Source organism: Amblyraja radiata, chromosome 14, assembly GCF_010909765.2.
Source record: "Amblyraja radiata isolate CabotCenter1 chromosome 14, sAmbRad1.1.pri, whole genome shotgun sequence".
Taxonomy (NCBI): Eukaryota; Metazoa; Chordata; class Chondrichthyes; order Rajiformes; family Rajidae; genus Amblyraja; species Amblyraja radiata.
The window spans coordinates 28,380,853-28,407,450 of NC_045969.1; the positions used below are offsets into that span (position 1 = coordinate 28,380,853).

Below are 26,598 nucleotides of genomic sequence, written 5' to 3' on the forward strand. Positions count from 1 at the left end.
TTTCCTTGGCATAAATATCATCAACAATTTGGCCTGGACCAACCATATCGCAGCTATGGCCAAGAAAACACACCAACGCTTTCTCTGTCCTCAGAAGACTAAGAAAGTTCAGCATGTCTCTTCAGAAAGACTCTTACCAACATCAACAGATGCACTGGGACACATTACATTCTCGGTTTGGCAAAAGGTCTATCACAGACAAAAGGTTTTAGTTGTAACCCTTATCCATCACACAAACCAGCCGCCCTGCCATCGATTCCTGCCATGCTTCATGCTGCCTTGAGAAAACAGCCAGCATAATTAAGGGCCACTTTAACCCCAGTCATTTCATCTTCTCCCCTCTCCATCAGGCAGAAGATACAAAAGTGGGAAAGCACATATCACCAGATTCAGTAACATTGTTGTTTGTGCCCTTTGAGAGGAATTTAAATAAAACAGGCAAAGAATGGAGAGATATGGACTCTGTGCAGACAGATGCCAGTGTCATTTTCTATTATGGTTGGCACAGACATGTTGGGCTGAAGGACCTGGTCCTGTACTATATTGTTCTATGTTCTGAATTCCTCTGAACTTCACTCACAGCCTTTCTCCATTCAGATAACAATCTGCCTTTTGATCCCTTTTCACTAAAGTACATCATACACTTGCTCCGTTAAATTCCACTTACCATGTATTCACCCAATCACACAATCTATCTAAATCCCATTGCAGAATTACAATTCCTTCATCTTTTTGATTAATGTATTTGGCACCTTGCCAACAATAGATGTTAAAGTAACTGACCTATCTTTCTCATCTTCTGCTTCCTCCTTTAAAAAAAAAAAAGAGCCACGTTGCTTGTTTTCCAATCTTCTGCTACACTCATAGAATTTAATTGAGTTTTGATAGGAAATGAGCCCATCTGTTATATTGGGGATATTTGTATTATCCTCGACGGTGAAGACTGGTGCTAAACATTGATCCACCATAGCTGCCATCTTGTTGTTTCCTGTTATTAATTCACCAGCCTTATTCACTGGAGTTCAAACATACCTTAATAGCCTTCTTCCTATTTATCTCCCCACTGAAACTCTTACTGTTTGTTTTGATATTTATTTTTGGTGTCATACACAAACTTATTAACTATCCCAACCATGTTCTTAACCAAATTGTTAATGTAGATGTCAAATGGCAGTGGACCTCGCTCCAGTCCCTGCAGCACACCAATAATCTGAATCACAATCTTCCACTACCACCCTCTGAACTAAGAGTTAAGGCAAGAGTGTTTAATTGTCATTTGCTCCGGGAACGAAACAATGAAATTCTTACTTGCTGCAGCTTTATTAACCCATTAACACAATAGGAAAAAAATACTATAATCAAAAATACAATGAATTAATATTCAGTAATACCAGATGACCAAGTTATAATAGTGCAAAACCAAAGTATGCAGTGCCACCTAAACAAAGTTCATAGATCGTTGATGGCGTAGGGTTGTGGTTTGGGTTGCGCAGTGTGATTGAAGAGCCTGAAGGTTGCTGGAAAGAAGCTGTCTTGAACTTTGAGGTCATGGTTCCCAGGCTCCTATAACTTCTTCCTGATGGTGCCAGAGAGATAAACGCATGGGCACGGTGGTGCGGGTGTTTGAAGATATTAGCTGCCTTTTTGATCCCTTCGTTGGTGGAGACATCAACATTCCTGCTGGACTAAGCAAGTCACTTATTTCTGCAGCCTCCTTCGTTCCTAGGTGTTTGAGTTACTGAACCAGACCATGATGCAAACAGTTGGCATGCTCTTAACATATACCTGACAGATTTTTAAATCTTTACTAGCTACAGGTGAGGTGCCAGATAACTGGAGGTCAGCTAATGTGTTATTGTTATTCTCGACAGACAGTGGGGATAAATGGGATAATTACAGAACAGGTGGGGAAGTTACTGTAAAAAAAAATTGAGAGACAACATCAACAGTGGTGGAGGACATCAACAACATTGCCTGGCCTGGCCAACCCATGCAAGCCAAACCCATTGCCGCCGCTGGGACAACGGGCCTTTATCGCCAAGTTAACACTCAACATTTTTAACAACTTTAGACGAATCATAAAAAATGCCAGAAACGTGGCAACTCTAGAGTACTGTCTCACTGTAATCTATTCCTACACTCTTGCACTTAAATATGATTGTGACTATGTCATAGAGTCATACAGTGTGGAAACAGGCCCTTTGGCCCAACTTGCCCATACCGACCAACATGCCCCATCTACACTAGTGCCACCTGCCTGCGTTTGGACCATATCCCTCTAAACCTATGCAATCCATGTACTTGTTTAAATGCTTGTTAAATGCTGCAATAGTACCTACCCCAACCACCTCCTCTGGCAGCTCATTCCATTCACCCACAACCCTTTGTATAAAAAAGTTACCCTCTCGTGTTCCTATTAAATCTTTCTCCCCTCACCTAAAAATCTATGTCCTCTGGTTCACTATTCCACTACTCTGGACAAGAGACTCTGTGTGTCTACCCAATCTATTCATCTCATGATTTTGTACACCTCTATAAGATCACGCATCACCCTCCTACGCGCCAAGGAATAGAGACATAGCCTGTTCAACCTCTCCCTATAGCCCAGACCCTTAGGTCCTGGCAACATCCTCATAAATCTTCGCTGCACGCTTTCAGTTTGACCTCCTTGCTATAACATGGTGACCAAAACTGAACGCAGTACTCGAAATGTGGCCTCATCAACATCTTATATAACTGCAACATGAACCCTCAACTTCCATACTCATTTTTATTATTTTGATCCTTTTCCCCCTTATGTACATAAAATCTCCTGGGATTATCCTTAATGAGCAGTAAGAGCAATAAGCAGTAATGCGTATAGTAGGATGTTTAGTGAACTACATTGAAGAAGGAATTTCATTGTACCTTGGTACATATGGTAATAAAGTAGGCAAGGCAAGGCAAGGCAACTTTATTTATATAGCACATTTCATACACGAGGCAGACTCAAAGTGCTTCACATACAAACATGTCATACAATAAATGAAATAATAAAATGAAATAAAATAGAAGAACTAAAAGAAAAGAAAAACAAAATTAAAAATGCATTATAAAAAGTGCAAAAGTTAAAAGTGCAATGTAGTTAAGATTTAGCTGAAAGTACCATTAAATCATCAATGTACACTTCGAAAAACAAAGATTAATTATTGATGGTCTGCATGGCTCTGTTAGTGCTGCTTCTGTCTGACTGAAGTAATTGATGTAATCTTTTATGGATTTAAAAAAAAACACAGGTTTGACGTGGACATTGACAAGATCCCACGTGGACCACTGATTCAATAGGTTAGAATCCATGAGCTCTGCAGTAATTTGACATATTAGATCCAACTTTGTCCCAATTAATGGAAGCAGAGGGTGATAATGGAGAACGATGGGACAATTTTTGTCATTTGTATTTACAATTTGGGATAGGAATATAGGAGGTATAATGAGAAAGGTTGGAGAAAACACAATAACTGGCAATAATGTTGATATGAAGATGATAATTCTAAGCTGCAGGATGACCAACAGGTCAAATCAATTCTCGTTTCACAATACCAAGTTCATACCTCACTGAAGGTGGCAGCACGAATAGATAGGATGCTAAAGAAGGCCTATGGAATGCTTTCTTTCATTACTAGGGGCATTGACCTATAAGAGTCTGGAAGTCATGATGCAGTTCTATAAGACCTATGGGCCTGTCCCACCTAGGCCACTTTTTAGGCGAGTGCAGGAGATTCTGCGCTCGCCACATGGTCGCCACATGTTCGCTGGTGGTCTCTGGTGAGGAGTTGCGAGGAGTTCCCGTATTCTGGGAACTAGTCGCGGCCTCAGTATGGTCGCTGTGAATTTTTCAACATGTTGAAAATATTTCTGCAACCAAAAATTGGTTGCCATGGAGATAATTGATAATCCTGTAGTCGTAGGTGCAGTGGTAGTGGGGTCATGAGTAGTTATAGGTAGTCGAGGTAGTCGTAGGTAGTTTTAGTTAATCGCCTTTGCTGACCAGTCATTTTCATTGGCTCATTGGGGGAAATAAACATAAGCAGGAGTTTTCAGAACCAAGGATAACCGACTGGTAATGTTAAATGCCCGCCGAACTTCACAGCTGTGTATCTCTGGCTTACTAAATGTTGTCTGGCTTCTTAAAAGTGTCTCCACTCCTTCTCTCCCCCTTCTCCCCCCCCTTTTAAAGGACCTACCGTACACTGTGCTTTAGCCATCTTAATTACAGCACCAACTTTCCTGTTCATCGCGGTGTGTATGTGTATCACCTTGGCTTTGCACCATGTGAATTTCAGACAGCACTCCCCCCCGCTTGCCCTGGCCCCCGCCTTTGCGATGTGTGTGTGTGTGTGTGTTCCACACTGACAGTCGCCGTTCCAGTTCCCGGTTTTTCAGGCGACTGCTGGCAACTTGAAAGTCGCCAGCAGTCCGCTGAAAAATCGCCTGATGTGGTGGGCTTAAACAATCTTAACCTCAGATGGTTTCAGTTCTTTCACAAACACTTATTGCTAGTGCTTAGTAAGAAATCATTAGAGCACTCCTGGTCTGAAGTCAATTGAACACCATCCTGTCCACACTCATAGCCCTACCATTATCAAGAAGAAGGTACAAGAGCCTGAAGTTTGTTGCCAAGTTCATAAATATCTTCCCAGCACCATCAGGCTCTTGAATACAGCACAACACTAACCACTAGCTCAACAACAATGCTTTGCATGAACTGTACTTTTGGTTGCACTACAGACTTTGATTATGCACTATTATGGTCTGGCTACCTAATATTACTGTTGTTAATTTACTGTATTATTAATTATTTTACATTTATTTGTGTGTTATTGTGTTAATGGGCCCATTAAGCTGCAGCAAGTGAGAATTTAATACTTCTGTTGCCGGTACATATGACAATTAAACACACTCGACTATTTAATGATGTTGGAGGCTCTGACACTGTTTGACAAACACTGCGTAGCTCCAGGGTTTTCCAGACTTCGGAGAAGCAGTTGCACATCTTGGCTTCAGAATTAGCTCCACTGGGGAAAGGAGCTGCTTTGCCCAGAACAGTTTTAATGTGGAGTGTTCAGGCAAGACTTGGATAACAAAGGGAAACAAAGTGAAAGGACTTATCTTTGACAGCCTACCATTGTCAGGAGAATCTGAAAACCATTTGCAATTAAGCATTTCAATTGTTTGTTCTGAAGCAAAGCATCCTCTCCGCTATGAAATGTGAGCTGCTGTTTTGCAGTGGAATCCAAATAGCGTCAGTCATTTATCAGCAGGATACCTTTGTTGTGTGCTCTCCTCAGGCTCCAGGTAACGATTGTGGAAAGACAGATCTTTTATAGAATTATGATTGATACATAAAGCAGCACATTAAAATAAATATTATGAGGAGCCAAGATCTTCTCTTAAAGTTCCAACAAAGCTGCAGAAAACCAACTGTCTGGATAGCATGCAAAATAAAATGTTATATTGTATCTCGATGTTCATGATAATTATAAACCATTAACAATGCCATGATTGAATGGCGGAGTAGACTACATGGGCCAAATGGCCTAATTCTGCTCCTATCACTTATGACCTTATGACCAATACCAAGCCTTATAAGAAGAAAAAGGGTGGCTAAGGTGAACGTTGGTCCATTGGAGGGTGAGACTGGAGAGTTGTTGGTGGGGAACATGGAAATGGCAAAGGCATTAAACGAGTATTTTGTATCAGTCTTCACCATAGAAGACACAAAAAATATTCCAACGCTGGATAAACAGGAGGCGGTAGGAATGGAGGAGCTAAATACTATTAAGATCACCAAGGAGGTGGTATTAGGGAAATTAATGAGACTGAAGGAGGATAAATCCCCTGGGCCTGATGGATTACATCCAAGGGTCTTGAGGGAGATAGCAGTGGGGATTGTGGATGCATTGGTGATAATTTTCCAAAACTCCCTGGAGGCAGGAACGGTCCCAGTGGATTGGAAAATGGCCAATGTAACACCTATATTTAAAAAAGGAAGTAAACAGAAGGCGGGTAACTATAGACCGGTTAGTCTAACATCGGTGGTGGGTAAAATGTTGGAGACAATTATTAAAGAAACGCTAACGGGCCACTTGGATAAACATGACTTCATCAGACAGAACCAGCATGGTTTTGTGAAGGGGAAATCGTGTTTAACGAATCTGCTCGAATTCTTTGAGGAAGTAACAACTCGGGTGGATAAAGGGGAACCGGTGGATGTGGTATACTTGGACTTCCAAAAGGCTTTTGACAAGGTGCCACATAAGAGACTATTGCTAAAAATGAAAAATTATGGGATTGGGGGTAATATATTAGCATGGGTAGAGGATTGGCTAACGAATAGGAAGCAGAGAGTGGGGATAAATGGTTCATACTCGGGATGGCAACCGGTAACTAGCGGGGTTCCGCAAGGGTCGGTGCTGGGACCCCAGTTGTTCACGATTTATATAAATGATTTGGAGGAGGGAACCAAGTGTAATATATCAAAATTTGCGGACGATACGAAAATGGGAGGGAAAGTAGGGGATGAGGAGGATAGGAAGAGTCTGCAAAAGGATATAGATAAGCTAGGTGAGTGGGCAACAACTTGGCAGATGAAATTTAATACTAATAAATGTGAAGTCATTCACTTTGGGGAAAAAAATGATAGGGCAAGTTATTTTCTAAATGAGGAGGAGCTGCGTTGTAATGCAACGCAAAGGGATCTAGGGGTATTAGTACATGAATCACTAAAAGTCAGTATGCAGGTGCAGCAAGCAATCAGGAAGGCCAATGGAGTTTTGGCCTTTATTGCTAGGGGGATTGAGTATAAAAACACGGAGGTCTTGCTGCAGCTGTACACGGTATTGGTGAGACCACATTTGGAATACTGTGTACAGTTCTGGGGTCCATACTTAAGAAAGGATGTACTAGCCCTGGAGGCAGTGCAGCGAAGGTTTACAAGATTAATTCCTGCAATGAGGGGATTGACATATGAGGAAAGGTTAAGTAAGCTGGGACTCTACTCTTTGGAGTTTAGAAGAATGAGAGGCGATCTCATTGAAACGTATAAGATCGTGAGGGGCCTTGATCGGGTGGATGCACCGAGGATGTTCCCAATGATCGGGGAGGCTAGAACTAGGGGACATAGTTGCAGAGTGAGGGGGGGCTCTTTTAAAACTGAGATGAGGAAGAACTTCTTCACCCAGAGAGTGGTTAGTTTGTGGAATTCACTGCCCCAGGGAGCAGTGGAAGCAGAAACGTTAAATATATTTAAGTCGAAAATAGATGTTTTTTTAGCTGCCAAGGGGATAAGGGGCTACGGGGAGAGGGCAGGGATATGGACCTAGGTATGGTTAGTATAGTAGACCTGAGTGATCTCCTGGACAAATGTCGATCGCCTGGATTGGGGTCGGAGAGGAATTTCCCGGATTTTTTTCCCGAATTGGACCTGGGTTTTTATCCGTTTTTTTGCCTCCCCCAGGAGATCACGCGGTTCTTGGGGTGGAGAGGGGTGATAGCGGTATAAAGGGGAGGGTAGTGTCTTGTGTTCTGTGTCTTGTGTCTACTGTTTGTGGGTAAGTGTGTCTGTTTGGTGTTCAGCCATGAGTGAATGGCGGTGCGGGCTCGACGGACCTGGTGGTCTACTCTCGCACCTACTTTCTATGATTCTATGATTCTATAAGCCTGTTCCAGCATTCAGATCATAGAAACATAGAAAATAGGTGCAGGAGTAGTCCATTCGGCCCTTCGAGCCTGCACCGCCATTCAATATGATCATGGCTGATCATCCAACTCAGTATCCTGTACCTGCCTTCTCTCCATACCCCCTGATCCCTTTAGCCACAAGGGCCACATCTAATTCCCTCTTAAATATAGCCAATGAACTGGCCTCAACTACCTTCTGTGGCAGAGAGTTCCAGAGATTCACCACTCTCTGTGTGAATTTTTTTTCTTCTCATCTCGGTCCTAAAGGATTTCCCTTTTATCCTTAAACTGTGACCCCTTGTCCTGGACTTCCCCAACATCCGGAATAATCTTCCTGCATCTAGCCTGCCCAACCCCTTAAGAATTTTGTAAGCGGAGAGGATGCTTTGCTTCAGAACAAACAATTGAAATGCTGAATTGCAAATGGTTTTCAGATTCTCCTGACAATGGTAGGCTGTCAAAGATAAGTCCTTTCACTTTGTTTTTCTTTGTTATCCAAGTCTTGCCTGAACACTCCACATTAAAACTGTTCTGGGCAAAGCAGCTCCTTTCCCCAGTGGAGCTAATTCTGAAGCCAAGATGTGCAACTGCTTCTCCGAAGTCTGGAAAACCCTGGAGCTCCGCAGTGTTTGTCAAACAGTGTAAGATCCCCCCTCAATCTTTGTCTGCACTAACCCCATATCCTTTATTGCCTTCATATATAGACAACCAGATACTTCTGGATTAAATGTACTCAGTGACCAAGACTCCAAACAACTGGGGAGAAAATTCCAAACATCTACCACTCTCCGGGTTAAAAGATTCCTTACTGCAGGGTAGGGACCACAGAGGGAAGGGGAAAGTATAGAGTGGAGCCAGCATTGTTCTGCGTTGTAATCATTGTTCTGTGGACTAGCGAGTGTAAGATCAGTCAGCATTCTTCGGGATGGATATGTTAGCACCAGGAACCTTCAGGAAGAGGTTGGCAAAATTAGACCGAGCTAAATGGTCTCCCTCAGGGCAGGTCAAATACCAGGGGGCAAGGAACCAATGGGATTGACCAAAGAATCAGAAGTGATATGATGAACACTCACTCAGCAGTGAGCGGCTGGAGTCAGGAAGAGGTTGGGAGGATGGTGGAGGCAACACCATCCAGGCAGTTAAGAGACAGATAGTTCAGAGCTTGAACACAAGAAGCACAGAATTAGTGGTATATAAAACTATAGATCATTACACTGAACTGGCATGGGCTGGATGGGCCAAATGGCCTACTTCTACCCGGCAACTAAGATCTTGATGTGAACAGACTGACCATTGACCATAGAGACATATTGTCCCTCTAATGTGCAGAGATGTCCCAGACTACTGTATGGCAAAACCATTCCGAGACAGGGTCCCACACAACCAATACAAATGGTTTCATTCAGCCATCCCATTACATGGTTAGAAGGTTTAGTCATCTTCCACCCTCCCGACCCGTAACTGCAAACCACTGCCACAAGAGCTAACCTCTTCATCACTTGTCCACAGTCCCAGGCGAGGAGCACTGCTGGAGATAGCTGCATCCCATAGATGCACATAGACACATAGCGAGGGTGTGTGCAAGCATTGCAGCATCAATGCTCACCTTATTCTCTAATGGGGTGGTTTGTAATGCAGCACAATATGCAATGGACTCTCTTCCCAATGCTTCGCTGCTGCATCCTCCAGCAGGGGGATTCAACACTGCAGTCTCTTGTGTCTCTGCAGAGATGTGAGAGTGGCCAGCCTAAAACTTCATCGACATAGCTGCATAGTGAGCTTGTGGAGGACATCAAGGGGATTGAAGAAGCTGACAGCTTCAGGTAAAATGGCCCAAAGCTATAGGATGGAGAGAGTGGCGGAGAGATTAAATCAGAAGTACTTGAGTTAGATATAAGAAACACAAATGTCCAAGAGCGGTGAAGGTCCTGAACAATACAGAGATACGGGAGGGCAAGGGTATGAAGGGATTTGAAAACAAGGATGAAAATGTTTATGGGGAGATGGTGTTAGGTGCCAGTGTGTGGGCACACAGCTGCCATGCGGATTGAGCTGTACACCATTTGAATCCTGAAGCATTGGCCATGTCCTACCACCAGGGACAGGGAAGCACATTGTACATAGTATTTTAGTTAGACATTGATCATCTGGTTGACGTAATTACACCCACCTGAAAAGCTCAGAGCTGAAGAATCATCTATATTACGACCTAATGTTGTGCTGTGAACGTGGGGAATGGTTAAAGAATTCCGTTTGAATCCATTGATTAAAGCTGGAGTAGTGATTCCATTCAGACTTCTGCTGGCAGCCCATCAAGAATCTGCATGTAGAATGGATATGGGTGTACCCATGAGAATGAACAGGATTGCTCCTTAATCCCCAATGATGCAGAATGCAAACTTTATATAAAGGTAAATATTCTTCCTAGATCAGAAAGCATTGCTAACTCTTTATTAGCTGTGGTGTAGAGATAGTATTCACACCCATGAATTGGGTCTTTGTGGATTTAAGATTAATTTCTAAAACTCAACCTTTTAATCACAGAAAGTATGTTCTCTAAGTTCCAACAACAAATACACTTCCCCAGGGCTGAACAGTAGCGCAGCCGGAAGAGCTGCTGCTTCATAGCATCAGAGACCTGGGTTTGATCCTTTCCTTAGCTGTGTGGAGTTTGCATATTCTCCCTTTGACCATGTGGACTTCTTCTGGGTTCTCCAGTTTCCTCTCAAATCCATACACAAAGATGTATGGGTTTTTAGGTTATTGCCCCTAATGTGTAAGGAGTGGATAGGAAAGTGGGATAACAGAGAACTAGTGTGAACAGGTGAACAATGGTCAGCGTGGACTTGGTGGGCCTTACGGCCTGTGTCCATTCTGTATCTCTAAACTAAACTAAACTGCATCGGGACTCTCTTAGGCCGTAACATTCTGGATCGGCTGTAGCTGAAGTACTGGACCCAGTTCTGGGCACCACATTTCAGGAAAGATGTGAGGGATTTTGAGAGGTTAGTAGGTAAAATGGTTAAATTAACCCAGGGGTAAGGAGAATGGAGGTGCTGGGGATGTTCTCCTTACAACAGAGGAGTTTGTGAGCGATGTGATGGGTGCATTTAAATCTTGAAGAGTGTGCACAGAGTGAAACCGTTCCACTTGTTGAAAGGGGTCAGGAATTGGAGGGGGGTGGTGGAAGAGTTAAGGTGATTGACTAAAGACCCAAATGTGACATGCAGAGATACCATTTGTTTTACACAGTGAGAGGCTAGAGTCTGGGAGGTGTGATGAGGAGAGTAAAGGAGGCAGATTCAGGTGTAGCGCAATGAGGGAGCTAGACCAGGATGTGAGCGAAAATACTTTGTAGGACTGCGAGAGGAGTGTGGGCAAGTAGGATTGGCTCTATTGATCTTCCATAGAGCTGACATGGGCTGAATGGCCGCCACCTGTGCTGTCATGTTCTGTGATTCTGTCATAGATCAAATGCATCTTTCCAGTTTGTGAAGGTATATCACATGAGGTACGGAAATCTGTTGATCTTATCATTGTTTTGTTGCCCATTTACATTGTTTTCTCTTCAAATTGCCTCTCAGGTATTTCAATGCCCATTCCTGTTTTGGGACTTCAAGATGCTTCCAAGGTGTTTAAGGATGGCAGTTGTTTCCTCACAGACGAGCACTTTGTCCTGGTGGGCTCCTTTGTTGCATTCTTCATCCCACTCACCATCATGGTAGCAACCTACTTCCTGACCATCCGAGTCCTGCAGCAGGAAGCCACTTTATACTCAGACGAGTTGAACCCCAAACCCAAGTGGACGAACTTTCGAATGTTTCTTCAGAAAAGCCCGCTGTCAGCCAACTCGACCGTCAAAGCAGCCATGTTAAAGGAATACGACAGTAAGGGGACATCTCCTCAGATAATGTCTTGGTGTTCCTCAGATAATAAATTGGGACCTTCAGGGAGGAGGTCCATGCAATCAATCACTAATGAGCAGAAGGCTTCCAAAGTACTTGGCATTGTGTTCTTCCTATTCGTTGTGATGTGGTGTCCTTTCTTTGTGACCAACGTAATGTCTGTCATCTGTATAGACGCTTGTGATAAAGAACTGATTGAAGAACTCCTCAGCATCTTCGTCTGGGTGGGCTACATCTCTTCTGGTATTAATCCCCTTGTCTACACGCTTTTCAACAAGACTTACCGCTCAGCTTTCTCTCGGTTCATTCACTGCCAGTACAAGGAAGAGAAGAAGCCCACGCAACAAATCCAGGTCAGCATGGTACCCACCCTCGCAAGCAGCAAAGATAAACTGCAGCTCTCCAGCACGGAGAGTCTGAAACATGGTGCAAAACTGAGGAGTCGTGTCCCTTCTGCTGAAACCCTGGGAGACAACAATCAGGAGACACCGCAGATGGGAACTGTTTACATTGCAGAAAAAGTCAGCTATGTTTGAGAGCAGCCGTCATGAAATAGCAAATGTCTTCAGAATGGTTAATGAAACAGAGAGTAATGTGACACATCTTCCAAAGCTGTTATATTGCAACGTAAACTGTGCAAACTGTAACCCAATACATAATGTCTTCAGTGCCTTTAATCCACAGTACAGGGAGCTTGGCACAGTTGCATTTTCCAGTGTGGAAACTATTAAGAGTAAGTACTTCTGGAGTTTGGCTATTACACCACAAGCCATTATAAAGAATTCCACTTACATTTAATCGTGAAATGCTGCGGACAATTTAGTATTTATGATCACTGATTCTAACTAAGAGATTCAGATTTATGTCCCTTGCGTTCTCAAAATATGCCGTAGCTCATGGTATAATTATTATCATCTCTGTCCCAAGCTGGTTAGGGGGAGGATTGGGCAACTATACAGACGAGCACCCGTGTTTGACTGAGGCAATTGATCCTGCATGTGTTCCTGCTGATGGGAGCCTGTATATAACAGCACAGTGACCCAAAGGGGAGACATAAAGTCAGTGTGCACATCTGTGGGATTTCATGTTGAGTTATCCGTGCAATCTTAGTTTATCTGATCTGCCCAGCATGCACACGTTTAAAAACGATGTTAATATGGAGATATGCATTCTGATCAGCTGCAAGATCCATGTTCAAACTCATTTTGGGGACTTTTTTCTTTGGAGTGTAGGAGGCTGAGGGATGATCTTATTGAGGTGTACAATTGGCTTACAGTGAGAGGAGAGAGATTTAAAGTGGACCTCAGGGGCAAATTTTTCATGCAGGCGATAGTCCACATCTGGAACGAGAAAAAGGTACCGAAGTGGATACAATCAGAAATTTTGAAAGAGATTTGGACAGATGTATGGATAGGAAGAGTTTAGAGGGCCATGGGCCAAATGAAGGCAAATAGGACTCACGCAGTCTGCTAGGTAGGTTGGCATGGACAAAGTAGGCAGAAGGGCCTGCTGTAAAGCTTCATGACAGCAAGAATTAGAAGAGTTACAGCAGGGTTTTGAATACCCTATAACTACAGCAAGGGCAGCTGTTTTTTTGAGTTCTTTGAGCAACAATCCATCTCTTTAGAAGCTCTATTGACTTGTTGAAAACAAATGCATTGATTTTTAAAGTGTTATAGAAAAAGAGAATCAGTGTTAAGCATTAACGCTCAGAAAATCTTTAAACAAGAAGAGAATGTTGGAAGTTGACAAATCACCCCAGATTATGCTTTGATGATCAAATGGTTCAGGGTTCTATGTACACAAACTTTTTCACATGCTTCATTGTTTTTGCATATACTGGTAAACTAAGGGACAGCAGTCTCTGGACACCTTCTACAGAGTCTCCTCACTTATCCCAGCAGGTTAAATTCCAAAAAAGCAATCCACATGAATAACATCACAATAACACACAGCAGAATGAATTTATGTATTTGGGTTTATATTTGCATCTTGTTGCATTAACACACCAGTTCATCCAGACTGGTGAAGGTTACTGGGATACACTATTACTGCCACCCTGAATGAATGCCTCAAAGGCCTGATGTGCAATTGGCCTGAACCGAACTCCCTGAGCAAGATTGTGATTGTTCCAAGGTTTATTTTAACCTTGTGGGGTTATCACTACCACCCTTTGCCCATTTATGATAGCTATATCCTCCAGACAAAGTCCTGAGACTCTACACAGCATGACAGTCATGCATGCAGTGGTGGCCTGAATGCCTTACTCACTGAGTGCTCCCTGTTGGGGAGAAACCTGCCTCTTCCAGATGACCAGACCAATTCAGGCATTGCTATTGGGATACTTGCACATGGCACAGACTCTTTAAAGATGGCAGCATTTTTAACCAATATCAAATGTTTTTAAAAAACTGTAAAATAAAATGCATTGGGATTAACAAACGTAATATGCTGTGTCCCCCGTTGTCTCCTGTTGCCTGCTTTGAAGCGCTGGAACAGTTCCTAGCCGCCCCGATTCCTGTGCAACCAACGTGTGATGTGCTGAGATTACACATCTCCTCGCTGCACTGTTTTTGAATTGTGTACAAAATCGAGAATTGAATTCTGTGGCTTTAGATGTGTATTTCAACTCCGAATGTTGCAATAAAAACATTTTAAGAACCCAGTGCCTGTCATGAGAGTGGTTGGAACCCATTTTTTAAATTTTGGAAACATGAAACACATACCTCTTCTCACCGGAGTCAGCGATTGGGTTGCTAAATGAAAGTAATAGCACTGGCCATGACAGGGGGGTGAGTTGCGTTCCTAGTAAGTGGCCCAGATCACGATTATCCATATCACAAGGCCACCTCACCTGTATGTGCATCGAGAAACATGTATGGAAAAATAAATTATCTTTACATATTAATTTTTTTTCACAAAAATTACATGAGAAGATTTTCATTCCATATTTTCAGACATAATTTGTGAGTTTTGTGGCAGACTTTCATTACCTGCACCTTCATAATGTGGGAGTCACCTTTAATCAGCAATTTACACGCAATGTGAAAACTTTAAAACTTAGAATGTAAGTGTCAACTTTTACAGGTACCAGGCAATGACAATCTGTGTAACATCAGATGCAAGGAACAGATAATTAAGTTGGCAGCACGCTTGTTGCTCCAAATTGTTGAATGGTGCCCATTTATCAGCAGCTTATTGCACTGTCCCTGGACATTGGCAGGTTTGAGACTGTTCGTGCTGCATGCCCCTCATTAACAAGTGGAAGTTAGGGAAAGCAAGGACCACAAAAGGTAAACTTCAATGCCAACATAAATGTACCCATCTGCTATCTTATGTATCTCCATAAATGTATCCTAACACCTTCTGAGCCCTGTGGTCCAGGATGGGACTCACCCACATTCTGGGGTACCCATTAAAGTACTTTCTCAGGCTTGGTTATTGCCCCTATATTGGACATGTGTCACCATTGTCACAATCAGATCACACAAAAACTGGACTGAAGACTAATGTGGAATAATGGATGAATATCTACCTGAACAATAGACAATAGGTGCAGCAGGCCATTCGGCCCTTCGAGCCAGCACCACTATTCAATATGATCATGGCTGATCATCCACTTGTGATAACTAACTCTAATCCTAATCCCAATGCGACAGATTATTTAACCTATACAGACACTACCTGATTTACACAATAGACCACTTACATAAACTCTCACTTATGTAAACCACTCTGTAATCAGTCCCTAGTGCAATCAAGGCAGTTTGTATTTTCCACAACACTATGCGCTCACTCAAATTTACATTAGCAACAAGCCGGCAATGGTGGTGGTGCTTACACGGGACTACCTGTACTCCAGAATGTGGGTGAGATCTAGGCTGAGTCCCATCCTGGACCAGCCACATTGAAGCTGTGACCAAGAAAGCCCATTATGTCCCAACAACCCTCATCAACTTTCTTTAGAGATACAGTGTGGAAACAGGCCATTCGTTCACGGATTCCACGCTGACCAGTGATCCCCACACACTATCCTACACACACTAGGGACAATTTACAATTTTGCAAAGCCAATTAACCTACAACGTCTTGAGTGTGTGAGGAAACCTGAGCACCTGGACGAAAGTCACGGGGAGACCGTACAAACTCCATACAGACAGCACCCATAGTCAGGATCGAACCCGAGTCTCTGGCGTCGTAAGGCAGCAACTCTACTGCTGCATCACCGTGCCCCTTATATCCATCCCCAAAACAGATCAATCCACTGACCCAGTCTAGGCAAGTTAAGTCGATTTTATTGTCATTTGCACAAATGCAGTGAGATACAGGTACAATGAAAACGGGGATTCCCCTCCTCCACCATAGATGAGGCTCTCACCAGGGTCTCTTCCATACCCCGCAACACTGCTCTCTCTCCCCATCCCCGCACTCGCAACAAGGGCAGAGTCCCCCTAGTCCTCACCTTTCACCCCACCAGCCGGCAAATACAACAAATAATCCTCCGCCATTTCCGCCACCTCCAACGTGACCCCACCACTCGCCACATCTTCCCATCTCCCCCCATGTCTGCCTTCCGCAAAGACCGCTCCCTCCGCAACTCCCTTGTCAATTCTTCCCTTCCCTCCCGTACCACCCCCTCCCCGGGCACTTTCCGTTGCAATCGCAAGAAATGCAACACCTGTCCCTTCACCTCCCCCCTCGACTCCATTCAAGGACCCAAGCAGTCGTTCCAGGTGCGACAAAGGTTCACCTGTATCTCCTCCAACCTCATCTACTGCATCCGCTGCTCTAGATGTCAGCTGATTTACATCGGTGAGACTAAGCAGAGGTTGGGCGATCGTTTCGCCGAACACCTCCGCTCGGTCCGCAATAACCTACCTGAACTCCCGGTGGCTCAGCACTTCAACTCCCCCTCCCATTCCCAATCCGACCTCTCTATCCTGGGTCTCCTCCATTGCCAGAGTGAGCAACACCGGAAATTGGAGGAACAGCACCTCATATTCCGCCTGGGTTGCTTGCGTCCGGCAGGCATGAACATTGAATTCTCCCAATTTTGCTAGCCCTTGCTGTCTCCTCCCTTTCCTTAACCCTCGAGCTGTCTCCTCCCATCCCCCTGCCCTCGGGATCCTCCTCCTCCCTTTTTCCTTCCTTCTCCCCCCCACCCCCCATCAGTCTGAAGAAGGGTTTCGGCCCGAAACATCACCTATTTCCTTCGCTCCATAGATGCTGCTGCACCCGCTGAGTTTCTCCAGCATTTTTGTGTACCTTCGATCTTCCAGCATCTGCAGTTCCTTCTTGAACACAATGAAAACCTTGCTTGGAACAGCATCACAGGTACATAGACACAGGAAAACATCAATTATAAATGTTACAAAAACGTGTGGTAAAGCTTTCATATCCATGAGATGAAAAGGGAGAGAGAGAGAAAGCATGGAGTCATAAAGAGTCATAAAGTGCATTCACCTTCATGACTTAATGCACCTCTATACGAACCTTCAGCCTCTTGTTCTGTAAGGAATAAAGTCCCTGCCTGCCCAACCTCTCCCTATAACTTAGTCCCTCAAGTCCTGGTGACAAACTTGAAACTCTTCTTTGCACTCTTTCCAGCTTTGTGACATCTTTACCATAGCAGGGTGCCAAAAACATCAAGTCAGGGTAAATATCCACCCTTTATCCAGCCTGCTGAGCCCCATCAGAATGTTCTAGATGTCTCTCAACTCTAGTGAATACTGTCACAGTCCACCAGCCCAGGACCTGGTCTGATTATGTCACAACATAATACAGAACCTCCAGGACCAGAACACCAGCAATAGAAAGCAGCAGAAAAGCTGGACAGCGAATACCCCTTTTATAAAATAAGCAGGACCAGACTGGAATAAAAGTATCTAGAACTAATGATGATTAACTCACTAGTTCTTGCCCTACCCCTTCACCTTAACCCTTTATGCAGGCATCTCCCTTCTTCTCCATTGGTTTGAAGGGCCCTGACCCAAAATATTGTCTGTCGATTTCCCTCCGCAGATGCCGCCTGACCTGCTGAGTTCCTCTAGCAGCTTGCTTATTGCTTAAAATTCCAGCATCTGCACATTCTTGTGAATGTTAGCTTGTGAAGTTTCTGTTAGAGAGTAAGAGTGAACCATCAAACTGCACTTGATGCCTTTATTGATTCATTTGACAATGTTCTGAAGGGTCCCAACAAAAGATGGATTCATAAATAATCTTTATTTCGTTGAATGCAGAAAGACAGATGTGCCTCCACATCCCTCCCACACACCATCTTGCATTTAAATTGATAACTTTGCAGTGGGTAATTGGATTTCTAAATTGATCGATACTTTTTAAGCAAGCTCTGTTTGTGGGACTGAGGTGAGAATTATAATGAGAGGAAATGAAGATATAAAGAATATCCGCACGTTACTCCGGCACTGGGCTCTGCTTGGGGAGTCTCGCCACGGGGGACTGAGTAAAGGTCCTGCTCAAAATCAACAGGATATGTTTCTCTGCAGTGAAACCAGTAATCAACATCATAATTATAGAGGATTTTTAACTGAATAAACAGTCTTTTGAAGTTAACAACTCAGCTGGGACAGTGCTGCTCTGAATTAATTGAGAGACAGATATGCCAAACTGGGAGAGTGCAATTAAAACACACAGATGAATTTGTTGATATGATCCTTGACATTACCACACCGGTAACATCATCGACACTTTATTATGAATTTGTTGCAGATGTAAGAATCAGGGTCCTGTCGTACCATACAAATTCCACCAGGAATTTTCAGAAAAATACCAGGACCTGCCTGGCAGTAATGAGGCCCGCTCTGATTTGATTTGAACTGCATATATGACTAGTTGAGCCAACACGACCTGTTTTGTTTTCCAAAAATATCCTTTCTTTCTAAAAGCTGCAAGTCTGTAATTCACAACATGCACACGTTGCCTTTCACAGGATAGCTCAGCCTTTTATTTGCTGACCAGATTCACCTCGCCACGCCACGCCAGGCCGCTGGTCGCCATGTTGCTCCCCACGAGCTTGGTTTAGACTCGGACTCCAGCCCCATCACTGGCAGGAAGGCATTGTCCTGTGGACTTTCTGGCCTGTGCCTCAGCACACAGCCCAACACCCCACACGACACCATTCCACAGCATTCGGTTGTGGATAACTCCTTGCACTGGAAGGTCGGCAAGTTTTGGGAGAGCGGAGGTCACCTCCAACACTAACATATGAATCAGGATCAGGATTAGGCCATTGAACCCGTTTTCTAAACCTACATGATCTCCCCTAATTTGAGGAAGGACATCCTTGCTATTGAGGGAGTGCAGCGTAGGTTTTCAAGGTTAATTCCCGGGATGGCGGGACTGTCATATGCTGAGAGAATGGAGCAGCTGGGCTTGTACACTCTGGAGTTTAGAAGGATGAGAGGATCTCATTGAAACATATCAGATTGTTAAGGGTTTGGACACGCTAGAGGCAGGAAACATGTTCCCGATGTTGGGGGAGTCGAGAACCAGGGGCCACAGTTTAAGAATAAGGAGTAAGCCATTTAGAACGGAGATGAGGAAACACTTTTTCTCACAAAGAGTGGCGAGTCTGTGGAATTCTCTGCCTCAGAGGGCGGTGGAGGCAGGTTCTCTGGATGTTTTCAAGAGAGAGCTAGATAGGGCTCTTAAAAGTAGCGGAGTCAGGGGATATGGGGAGAAGGCAAGAACGGGGTACTGATTGGGGATGATCAGCCATGATCACATTGAATGGCGGTGCTGGTTCAAAGGGCCGAATGACCTACTCCTGCACCTATTGTCTATTGTCTATTGTCGCCCGGGTGCGAAACACTCCATCTCCCATTTCCATACTGACCGTTTTGCCCTGGGCCTCCTCCACTGTCAAAGTGAGTGAGGCTCAATGTAAATTGAAGGAACAGCACCACATATTCAACTTGGGCAGCTTACAACCCAGCAGTATAAATATTAACTTCCCTAACTTCAAGTAACCCTAGCCTTCCCTCTTTCTCCATCCCTCCCACATCCTAGTTCTCCGACCATTCTGACTGTCCTGATTACGTTTTATCTTTGTATGCTTCACTGTCAGCTGGGGGAAGTTGACAATGATCTCATTTTCCTTGATCTCCGTCCCCTTTGATGTCTCGTTTTCACACCTTGTGTGTCTCTGTGTCTCCCTCTCCCCTGACTCAGTCTGAAGAAGGGTCTCAACCTGAAACTTCACCCATTCCTTCTATCCAGAGATGCTGCCTGTATCACTGAGTTACTCCAGCATTTTGTGTCTACCTTCGGTGTAAACCAGCGTCTGTAGTTCCTTCCTACTCACTTCAATAAAACCACGGCTGATTTGAATGTAACATCAACACATTTCTTCTGCCCCAGAAACCTTTCAAATCAAGTCAATCAGGTTTATTGTCATATTCACACATATGGGGAGGTACAGATACAAAGCAAATCTTGTTTGCATCATTGTCACAGCCACAGTCTCAGAAAACAAACAAAATGATACATTTTACATAAAATATATAGAAAATGCATCACAGCGAATAGGAAATGGCTGCAAAACAAATTATGAATGCAAAAGATAATTTCAAAACAAGCCCATGGTAGTGCAGGAGATGATCCGTAGTGGTCTGTTTGCTGAGATAGGATTAGTGTTGTGCAGATCGCTCAAGAACCTGATGGTTGTACGAGAGTAGTTGTTGTTGGCCCTGGGACATTATTCTTCTGTACCTCCTGCCTGACGGTAGCAGTGATAAGAGAGCATGGCCCAGATGGTGGGGATCCTTGACGATAGATGCTGCTTTCTTGATGAGGCTTGTGTAGAGGCATCATGTAGATGCTTTTGATAATGGGGAGGGCTGTGTCCGTGATGGACTGGGCTGACTCCACCACTCTCTGCAGTCGGTTGCATTCCTTTGCTTTGGAATTGCCGTACCAGGAAAGGATTCAACCAGTCAGGATCATTTCTACAGTGGTACACAAAAATGCTGGAGAAACTCAGCGGGTGCAGCAGCATCTATGGAGCGAAGGAAATAGGCGACGTTTCGGGCCGAAACCCTTCTTCAGACTTCAGTCTTCGATCTTCCAGCATCTGCAGTTCCTTCTTGAACACTAATTTCTACAGTGCATTTGTAAAAGATTGATAGACAATTCAGTGACATGCCCAATTTCTTTAAACTTCAAAGAAAGTAAATGAATGCAATTCCAACACCATCCAGCACCCAAAACACTCATCCCCTTCACCACTGGCACAGAGTGACTGAATCTGTAAAACACACTGCAGTTACATACCCAGAAAACCCTGGCAGCTACCCCAAACCTGTGACCGCTGCACCAAGAAGGACAAGGGCAGTGGACACAAGGGAACATCACCTCCTGCAGCTTCCCCACCAAGTTGCACACCATCCTGACTTGGAAATATATCACCGGCCCTTCATCAGGTCTGGACGTCAATCCTGGAACTCCTTATCCAACAGAATGCTGGAGGCACCTTCACTACGGACAGCAGCAGTTCAAGGCTGCAGCTTACAGGAATATGACAGGTTTGGAGTGATATGGACCAAACGCGGGCAGGTGGGTCTAGTGTAGTTGGGACATGTTGGCCGGTGTGGGCAAGTTGGGCCAAAGGGCCTGTTTCCACACTCTATCACTCACTACCAGCTTCTCAAGGGCAAGTAGGGATGAGCAATGAATACTGGTGTCACTGAGGCCCAGAAAGTGAATCTGAAATCTAACAGTGTGAGGGTATCCAGGGGAATGAAATGTCATACTCACCTCTCACTTCGCCAGTAATAAAAAGAATCAAATTATTATTGCATGGCTGTGAAGATTTTGAAGTAAGCAAACTGTCTACACATTTTCATGTTACAACAGTGATTACATTACAGAGATGGTTCTGGCGATACTGACGCAGTGAGAGCGGTGATATAAATAATTAGAATGCAAATCTTTCCCTCTGTCAGTAAGGCCCAATAAACAGCAGAGTGAAAATAAACAGACGCCTGCCTGCCTGCGTTTTGTTGCATTGTCTTTCGCAGTGATGTTTACAACCGTTGCTGTGGAAATGGGGTTGTGTTGTTCTGAAGCCGACCTCTCACTGGTCCTCTCTCACCCCACTGCTCGTTCTGTGGCTGCACAATTTAAAATGACCTCCATGTGCCAGTCCCAGCACAGACCTGGGAACCTGATGGAGTGGGGTGGGACGTGCTATCTCCTTTGTAGCTTTACTTTCAGCCCCTCACACACTATCAACTTCCCACAACCTCCATCTAAAACCCCCTATGATGGGGAGAGAGCAGGGACGTGCGGTCAGGGGAGGCAGAGCTGTTAAGAAAAGTAAAGAAAAATAATAATAAAATAAAATAAATATCAAGATTTTTCCACTGATCTGTTATAAATGTGATTTCTATATGAATCTAATCATTTTTTATAGTCAAAAGCGCCAAATTTGCGCAGCTCCGCTGCAAATACAGGGAGAAATGAGGGGTGAGGCAGCGACGAGCTGAGCCTCCCCTCTGATTGTGCAACCCCTCAGAAATTGCATGGAGCGTAGGCAATAAGCGTGTGCCTGTTACTATCTCTATGTATGTCACCAATGTAATGTGTGTAAACCCCTTCATTACATGTCCTCACCTTCCATAGTCCAGGTAACTTATTTCACATATAAATATATTAAATTTGTGCTCGCTGGTCTCATCATAAAAATGCAATCAAAAAGCACCAGGGGAGGCAGCGATCACATCTGCCTCACAAGGGGACGTGTCTTGTGCCCAGTGGAGGAAGAGCGAGCGTCAATTACGTAGGTTCAGCCCACGTATTTGACACTGCCTCACTCTCCCTCCACGTTAGCTAGCTTTAGCAGCGGCGGCGCAGCACTGGATTCCACTGCTGGCGGCGCTGACTTTCCAGCCGCGGGTGGCACTGACTGGTAGGCTGATTTGTTGATTTGTTGATTTGTGGCGGCCGATTCGGAGGCTCTGGGTCACTGAGAGCTCCCACTTGGGCCCCGCGATGGAGTAATGTACTCTTGGCTCGGGTAGATCCAATCCGGGTGGAGGGGGCAGAGAGAGGTGGAGAGAGAGTAGAGCGGTGGAGGGGGAAGCAAGGGGTAGACAGGGAGGGGGGTGTGAGGGGGAATGGAGAGGGGGAGGTGGGTCATTCCCTCACGGTCCCAGGGCAGCGCTCCCGCCCCTCCAGTCGCCGTGCTTCACGCACACAGCCCCGGCTCCGCCCCTCTCTCTCCCCGGGGAGACGCGGTGATCAATACAGGGAGGGCCGGGCCACTGATACTAGCCAGTGCCTCCCCAGCCATTGACCTCATCACACATCACTGGGAGAGAGAGAGACAGAGAGAGAGAGAGAGATGAAGAGGGAGCAAAGAGAGAGAGACAGAGACAGAGAGATAGAGAGAGACAGAGAGCGAGAGAGAGAGAGAGAGAGAGAGAGAGAGAGAGAGAGAGAGAGAGAGAGAGAGAGAGAGAGAGAGAGAGAGACAGACAGACAGACAGAGAGAGACAGAGAGAGGGGTCAATGAGAAAAAAGTGTGATGAGGCAGAGTGAAAGGGAGTGAAAGAGTTATTGCACAATTGTTCGACAGAGTGTTTAAAACAGCAGTGAGAATTATTCACTTCTAAATTTGTGCAATTAATCAGAAATAATCTATTTAATTGGTCCATAATGCCAATGATGTGATAATCCACATCTGCCCAGTCTGTCACCAACATCTTAGTGACAACATATAGGTTCATAAGCCATAGGAGCAGAAATAGGCCATTGGTCCAACAAGTCAACTCTGCCATTCAATCATGGTTGATCTATCTTTCTCTCAACTTCATTCTCTTGCCCTCGCCCCGTAACGCTTGACACCTTTACCAATCAAGTATCTATCAATCTCTGCCTTGAAAAATACCCAATGACTTCCACATAAATTCCACAGATTCACCATCCTCTGACTAAAGAAATTCCTCCTATTTTTCTTTCTAAAGGTAAGTCCTTTTATTCTGAGGCTGTGCCCTCTTATCCTAGACACTCTAAGTCTCTGGATTCTGCTCTAAGAAGCCATCTCGTAGGCACTCCACACATTCCCTCTCTTGGGGATACAATGCCAACCTGATTTTCCGAGTCTACCTGCATATTAAAATCCACCATGACCATTGTAGCATTGCCTTCCTTACATGCCGATTGTATCTCCTGGTGCAATTTGAACCCTACATCCTGGCTACTGTTCGGAGGCCTATAATATAGCTCCCATCAGAGTCTTTTTACCCTTGCAGTTTTTTAGTTCTACTCACAAGGATTCTACATCTTCTGATCCTATGTCATCCCTTGCTAAGGACTAAATTTCATTCTTTACCAGCAGAGCCACCCCACCCCCTCTGCCCACCTTTCTGCATCTTCGATATGCTAAGGAGCTTTTGTTTTGGTATATCCATGTAGACACTAAAACCCATTTTAGAAAGCGAAGATTTAACGCATTACTGAATGAATTAAAATTTAAATGTCAGCACAGGTTGCGGTTTCATTCTGGAAAGTTACAATCAGAGGATTTGACTGATGTGTCACACCTTTTAACAATGTCCTTTACTCACTGGAGGTTCAGAGGTGCTGGGTGTGGGGGTGTGGAAGGAGGATGCCTGGCACACTGGTCCAACCCTATAGAGTTCTCAAGTTCTGGTAAAAAACTAGTGATAAATCAGACAGCCCCTGACCCTAGACCACAGGTCCTACACCAATCCACATCCTGACCTGACCACCCTGACCTCTCTCCTGCCCTCCCTGATCTGGGATGTTCTTCTTCTGACCTACCCCACAGTTTTGTGGTCACTATTACAAATGTTTGCTAGCTGTGTTTATTTTAAATTACTGATCTATTATCACCATATAAATTCTTTGTATCTTATTGTGGGATTTTAAGTCAGATTTCTGGATTGCTAATCTGTAATGTAACCACTGCATCATACCTAATGAGGTGTCCAAAGATAGATATTTATTGAGTAACCTGCCATCATCACCTGTAGCTGAACAGTTACAAGTCTGAATGCCTAACCATGCTTTTCTGTAAACAGTCAGGACTCTGCTCATTATCGGTCGTGGCAGAATGATGATTGATGTATGCGTTTCTCATGTAAAGTCATATTTTATGATTCATTATTTATTCTTAATCCTTGAATGAGATGAATGGTATAACACTGTCTGGTCCATCAGGGGTACTGCCCTCCACACCATCAAAGCGATCTACAGAAGGCACTGACTCAAAAAGACAGCCAGCATCATTAAAAAAATCCACATCACCTTGGTCATTTCAGGAAGAAGGAATTGGAGCTTGCAAAACAGTGATCACCAGGTTCAAGAATTACTTCTTCAAGACAACCTCTTGAACACTACACATTGCTAAACTCAACTATGAACTTCGATAGACTGTCTTTAGTTGCACTAAGACTTTGTGTTTTGTTTTGCATTGTGATTATTAATTTATAGATTTGTTGATTATTATATGTTATCTATATGTATTGTGTTTACATGCCTTTTGCTGCAAGTAAGAATTTCATGGTTCCATTGCTGGTGCATATGACAATTAAACGCTTGACTCATTTGAGAGAAAACTGTATCTTTAGCACTGTTTGACATTATTTTCACGTATACTAGGCTCGTCTTAAGAAACGTCTGTAATCTGAGTCATCAGCACAGAATAGCATTTTAGGGATTGTACAGGAAAATGCATTAGTGCTCAAAGTGATGCTGCTCAAATTGAACAGAACAGAAATCTCGCCAATGGACCGGACTCATCAGTGGTATTAGTCTTCTTAATCTAAAAAGGCAAGGGCTGTAATGAACTGTCAACGTCGATTTAAAAGGTACGGGTCATCTCTGGACATCCTTTGAATATGTAACTAAATAAGTGAAACAGACTAACCCTGCGACATCATTCAAACAATGTGGACATTACAGGAATCAAGGTATTAGACAGGAAAGTGGCACTAAGATAAAAAATCAGCCAAGGTTATATTGAACAGCAGAGCCAAATGGCCTACTCCTGCCTGGTATATTTTTCTGGATGTAGTTGAAAGTATTTGTAAGGTTCAGAAAGATGGCTAATGTTACTAGAGCATGACAAACGATTAATTGGATTGAAAGCGTACTCCTGCTCTAGAAACAGAAGACAAAAGATGCTGGAATCTTAACCAAGAAACAAGCTGCTGGAGGAAGTCTGCAGCTCAGGCACAAGAGTGTGCAGATGCTGATTTGTTTTTTTGCCTCTACAAAATGATCCTGGTTAAGAAACTTAACCCTCTCTGCCTTCAAAACAATTCCTATGCTAATTACAAAATCCCAGTCACTATACTTCTCCCACTCACTGGTGACCTATGACTATCACCCAGCAGAATTATGTTCCCTCCCACTGTTACTTAGTTGTATCCAAACAGATTGTGTTTCGACCTATCCCCCACCACGCCATCCTCTCTCTCCAGCACTGCAATATTCTCCCAAATCAACGCTGCTACCCTCTCTTCCATTCTTTTCTTCTCTGTCCTTTCTCAGCACATCTAAAATACATAATTCAATACCGTAAATGCAAGTTAAAGGGAATTAAATTATTTGAGACCAACGGCAGATTGTTTAAAATGAATAATGCACCTGAATAATTGATTTCATTTCTCTTGTGTCGAGGAATTCAAGATTGGTCTAGATTGGAAATACAACTGGAGAACTTCAGCAGGTCAAGCTAAAGTAAAGGGATAATTGATATTTCAAATGGAGGCCCAAACTAAATTTGACAGTTTCACAAAATTTCCCGAAACATTGGCCAATCCCTTGCCTACACTGATGCAGCCAAAAAACAAACTGCTGGAGGAGCTACATGCAGCAGCATTTGTACTTTTGAGCCTGACCCGCTAAGTTCCTCTTGGGGTTTGTTTTCTGCTCCAGATACCAGCATCCACAATCTCTTGTTTTTCTTGATTGGACGTAGCTGACA

General features: G+C 44.0%; 1 protein-coding gene and 1 long non-coding RNA gene across 2 annotated transcripts in view; one reads left to right on the forward strand and one right to left on the reverse strand.

Annotated features, from left to right (window-relative positions):
* The window catches only part of htr2a (5-hydroxytryptamine receptor 2A), a 43,014-nt gene extending 28,715 nt beyond the window's left edge, over positions 1-14,299 (forward strand). Inside the window, exon 3 of the mRNA XM_033032914.1 lies at positions 11,304-14,299. Within this exon, the coding sequence (XP_032888805.1) occupies positions 11,304-12,160 (857 nt within the window). The 3' untranslated portion in view covers positions 12,161-14,299. The remainder of the gene's footprint in view (positions 1-11,303) is intronic.
* On the reverse strand, positions 1,496-14,840 carry LOC116980564. The gene is made up of 3 exons (XR_004414006.1): positions 14,829-14,840; positions 13,732-13,734; positions 1,496-1,532 (listed from the first exon to the last, which is right to left on the reverse strand). It is a non-coding gene; the product is annotated as an uncharacterized LOC116980564 (long non-coding RNA).
* Between the last annotated feature and the right edge of the window lie 11,758 nt (positions 14,841-26,598).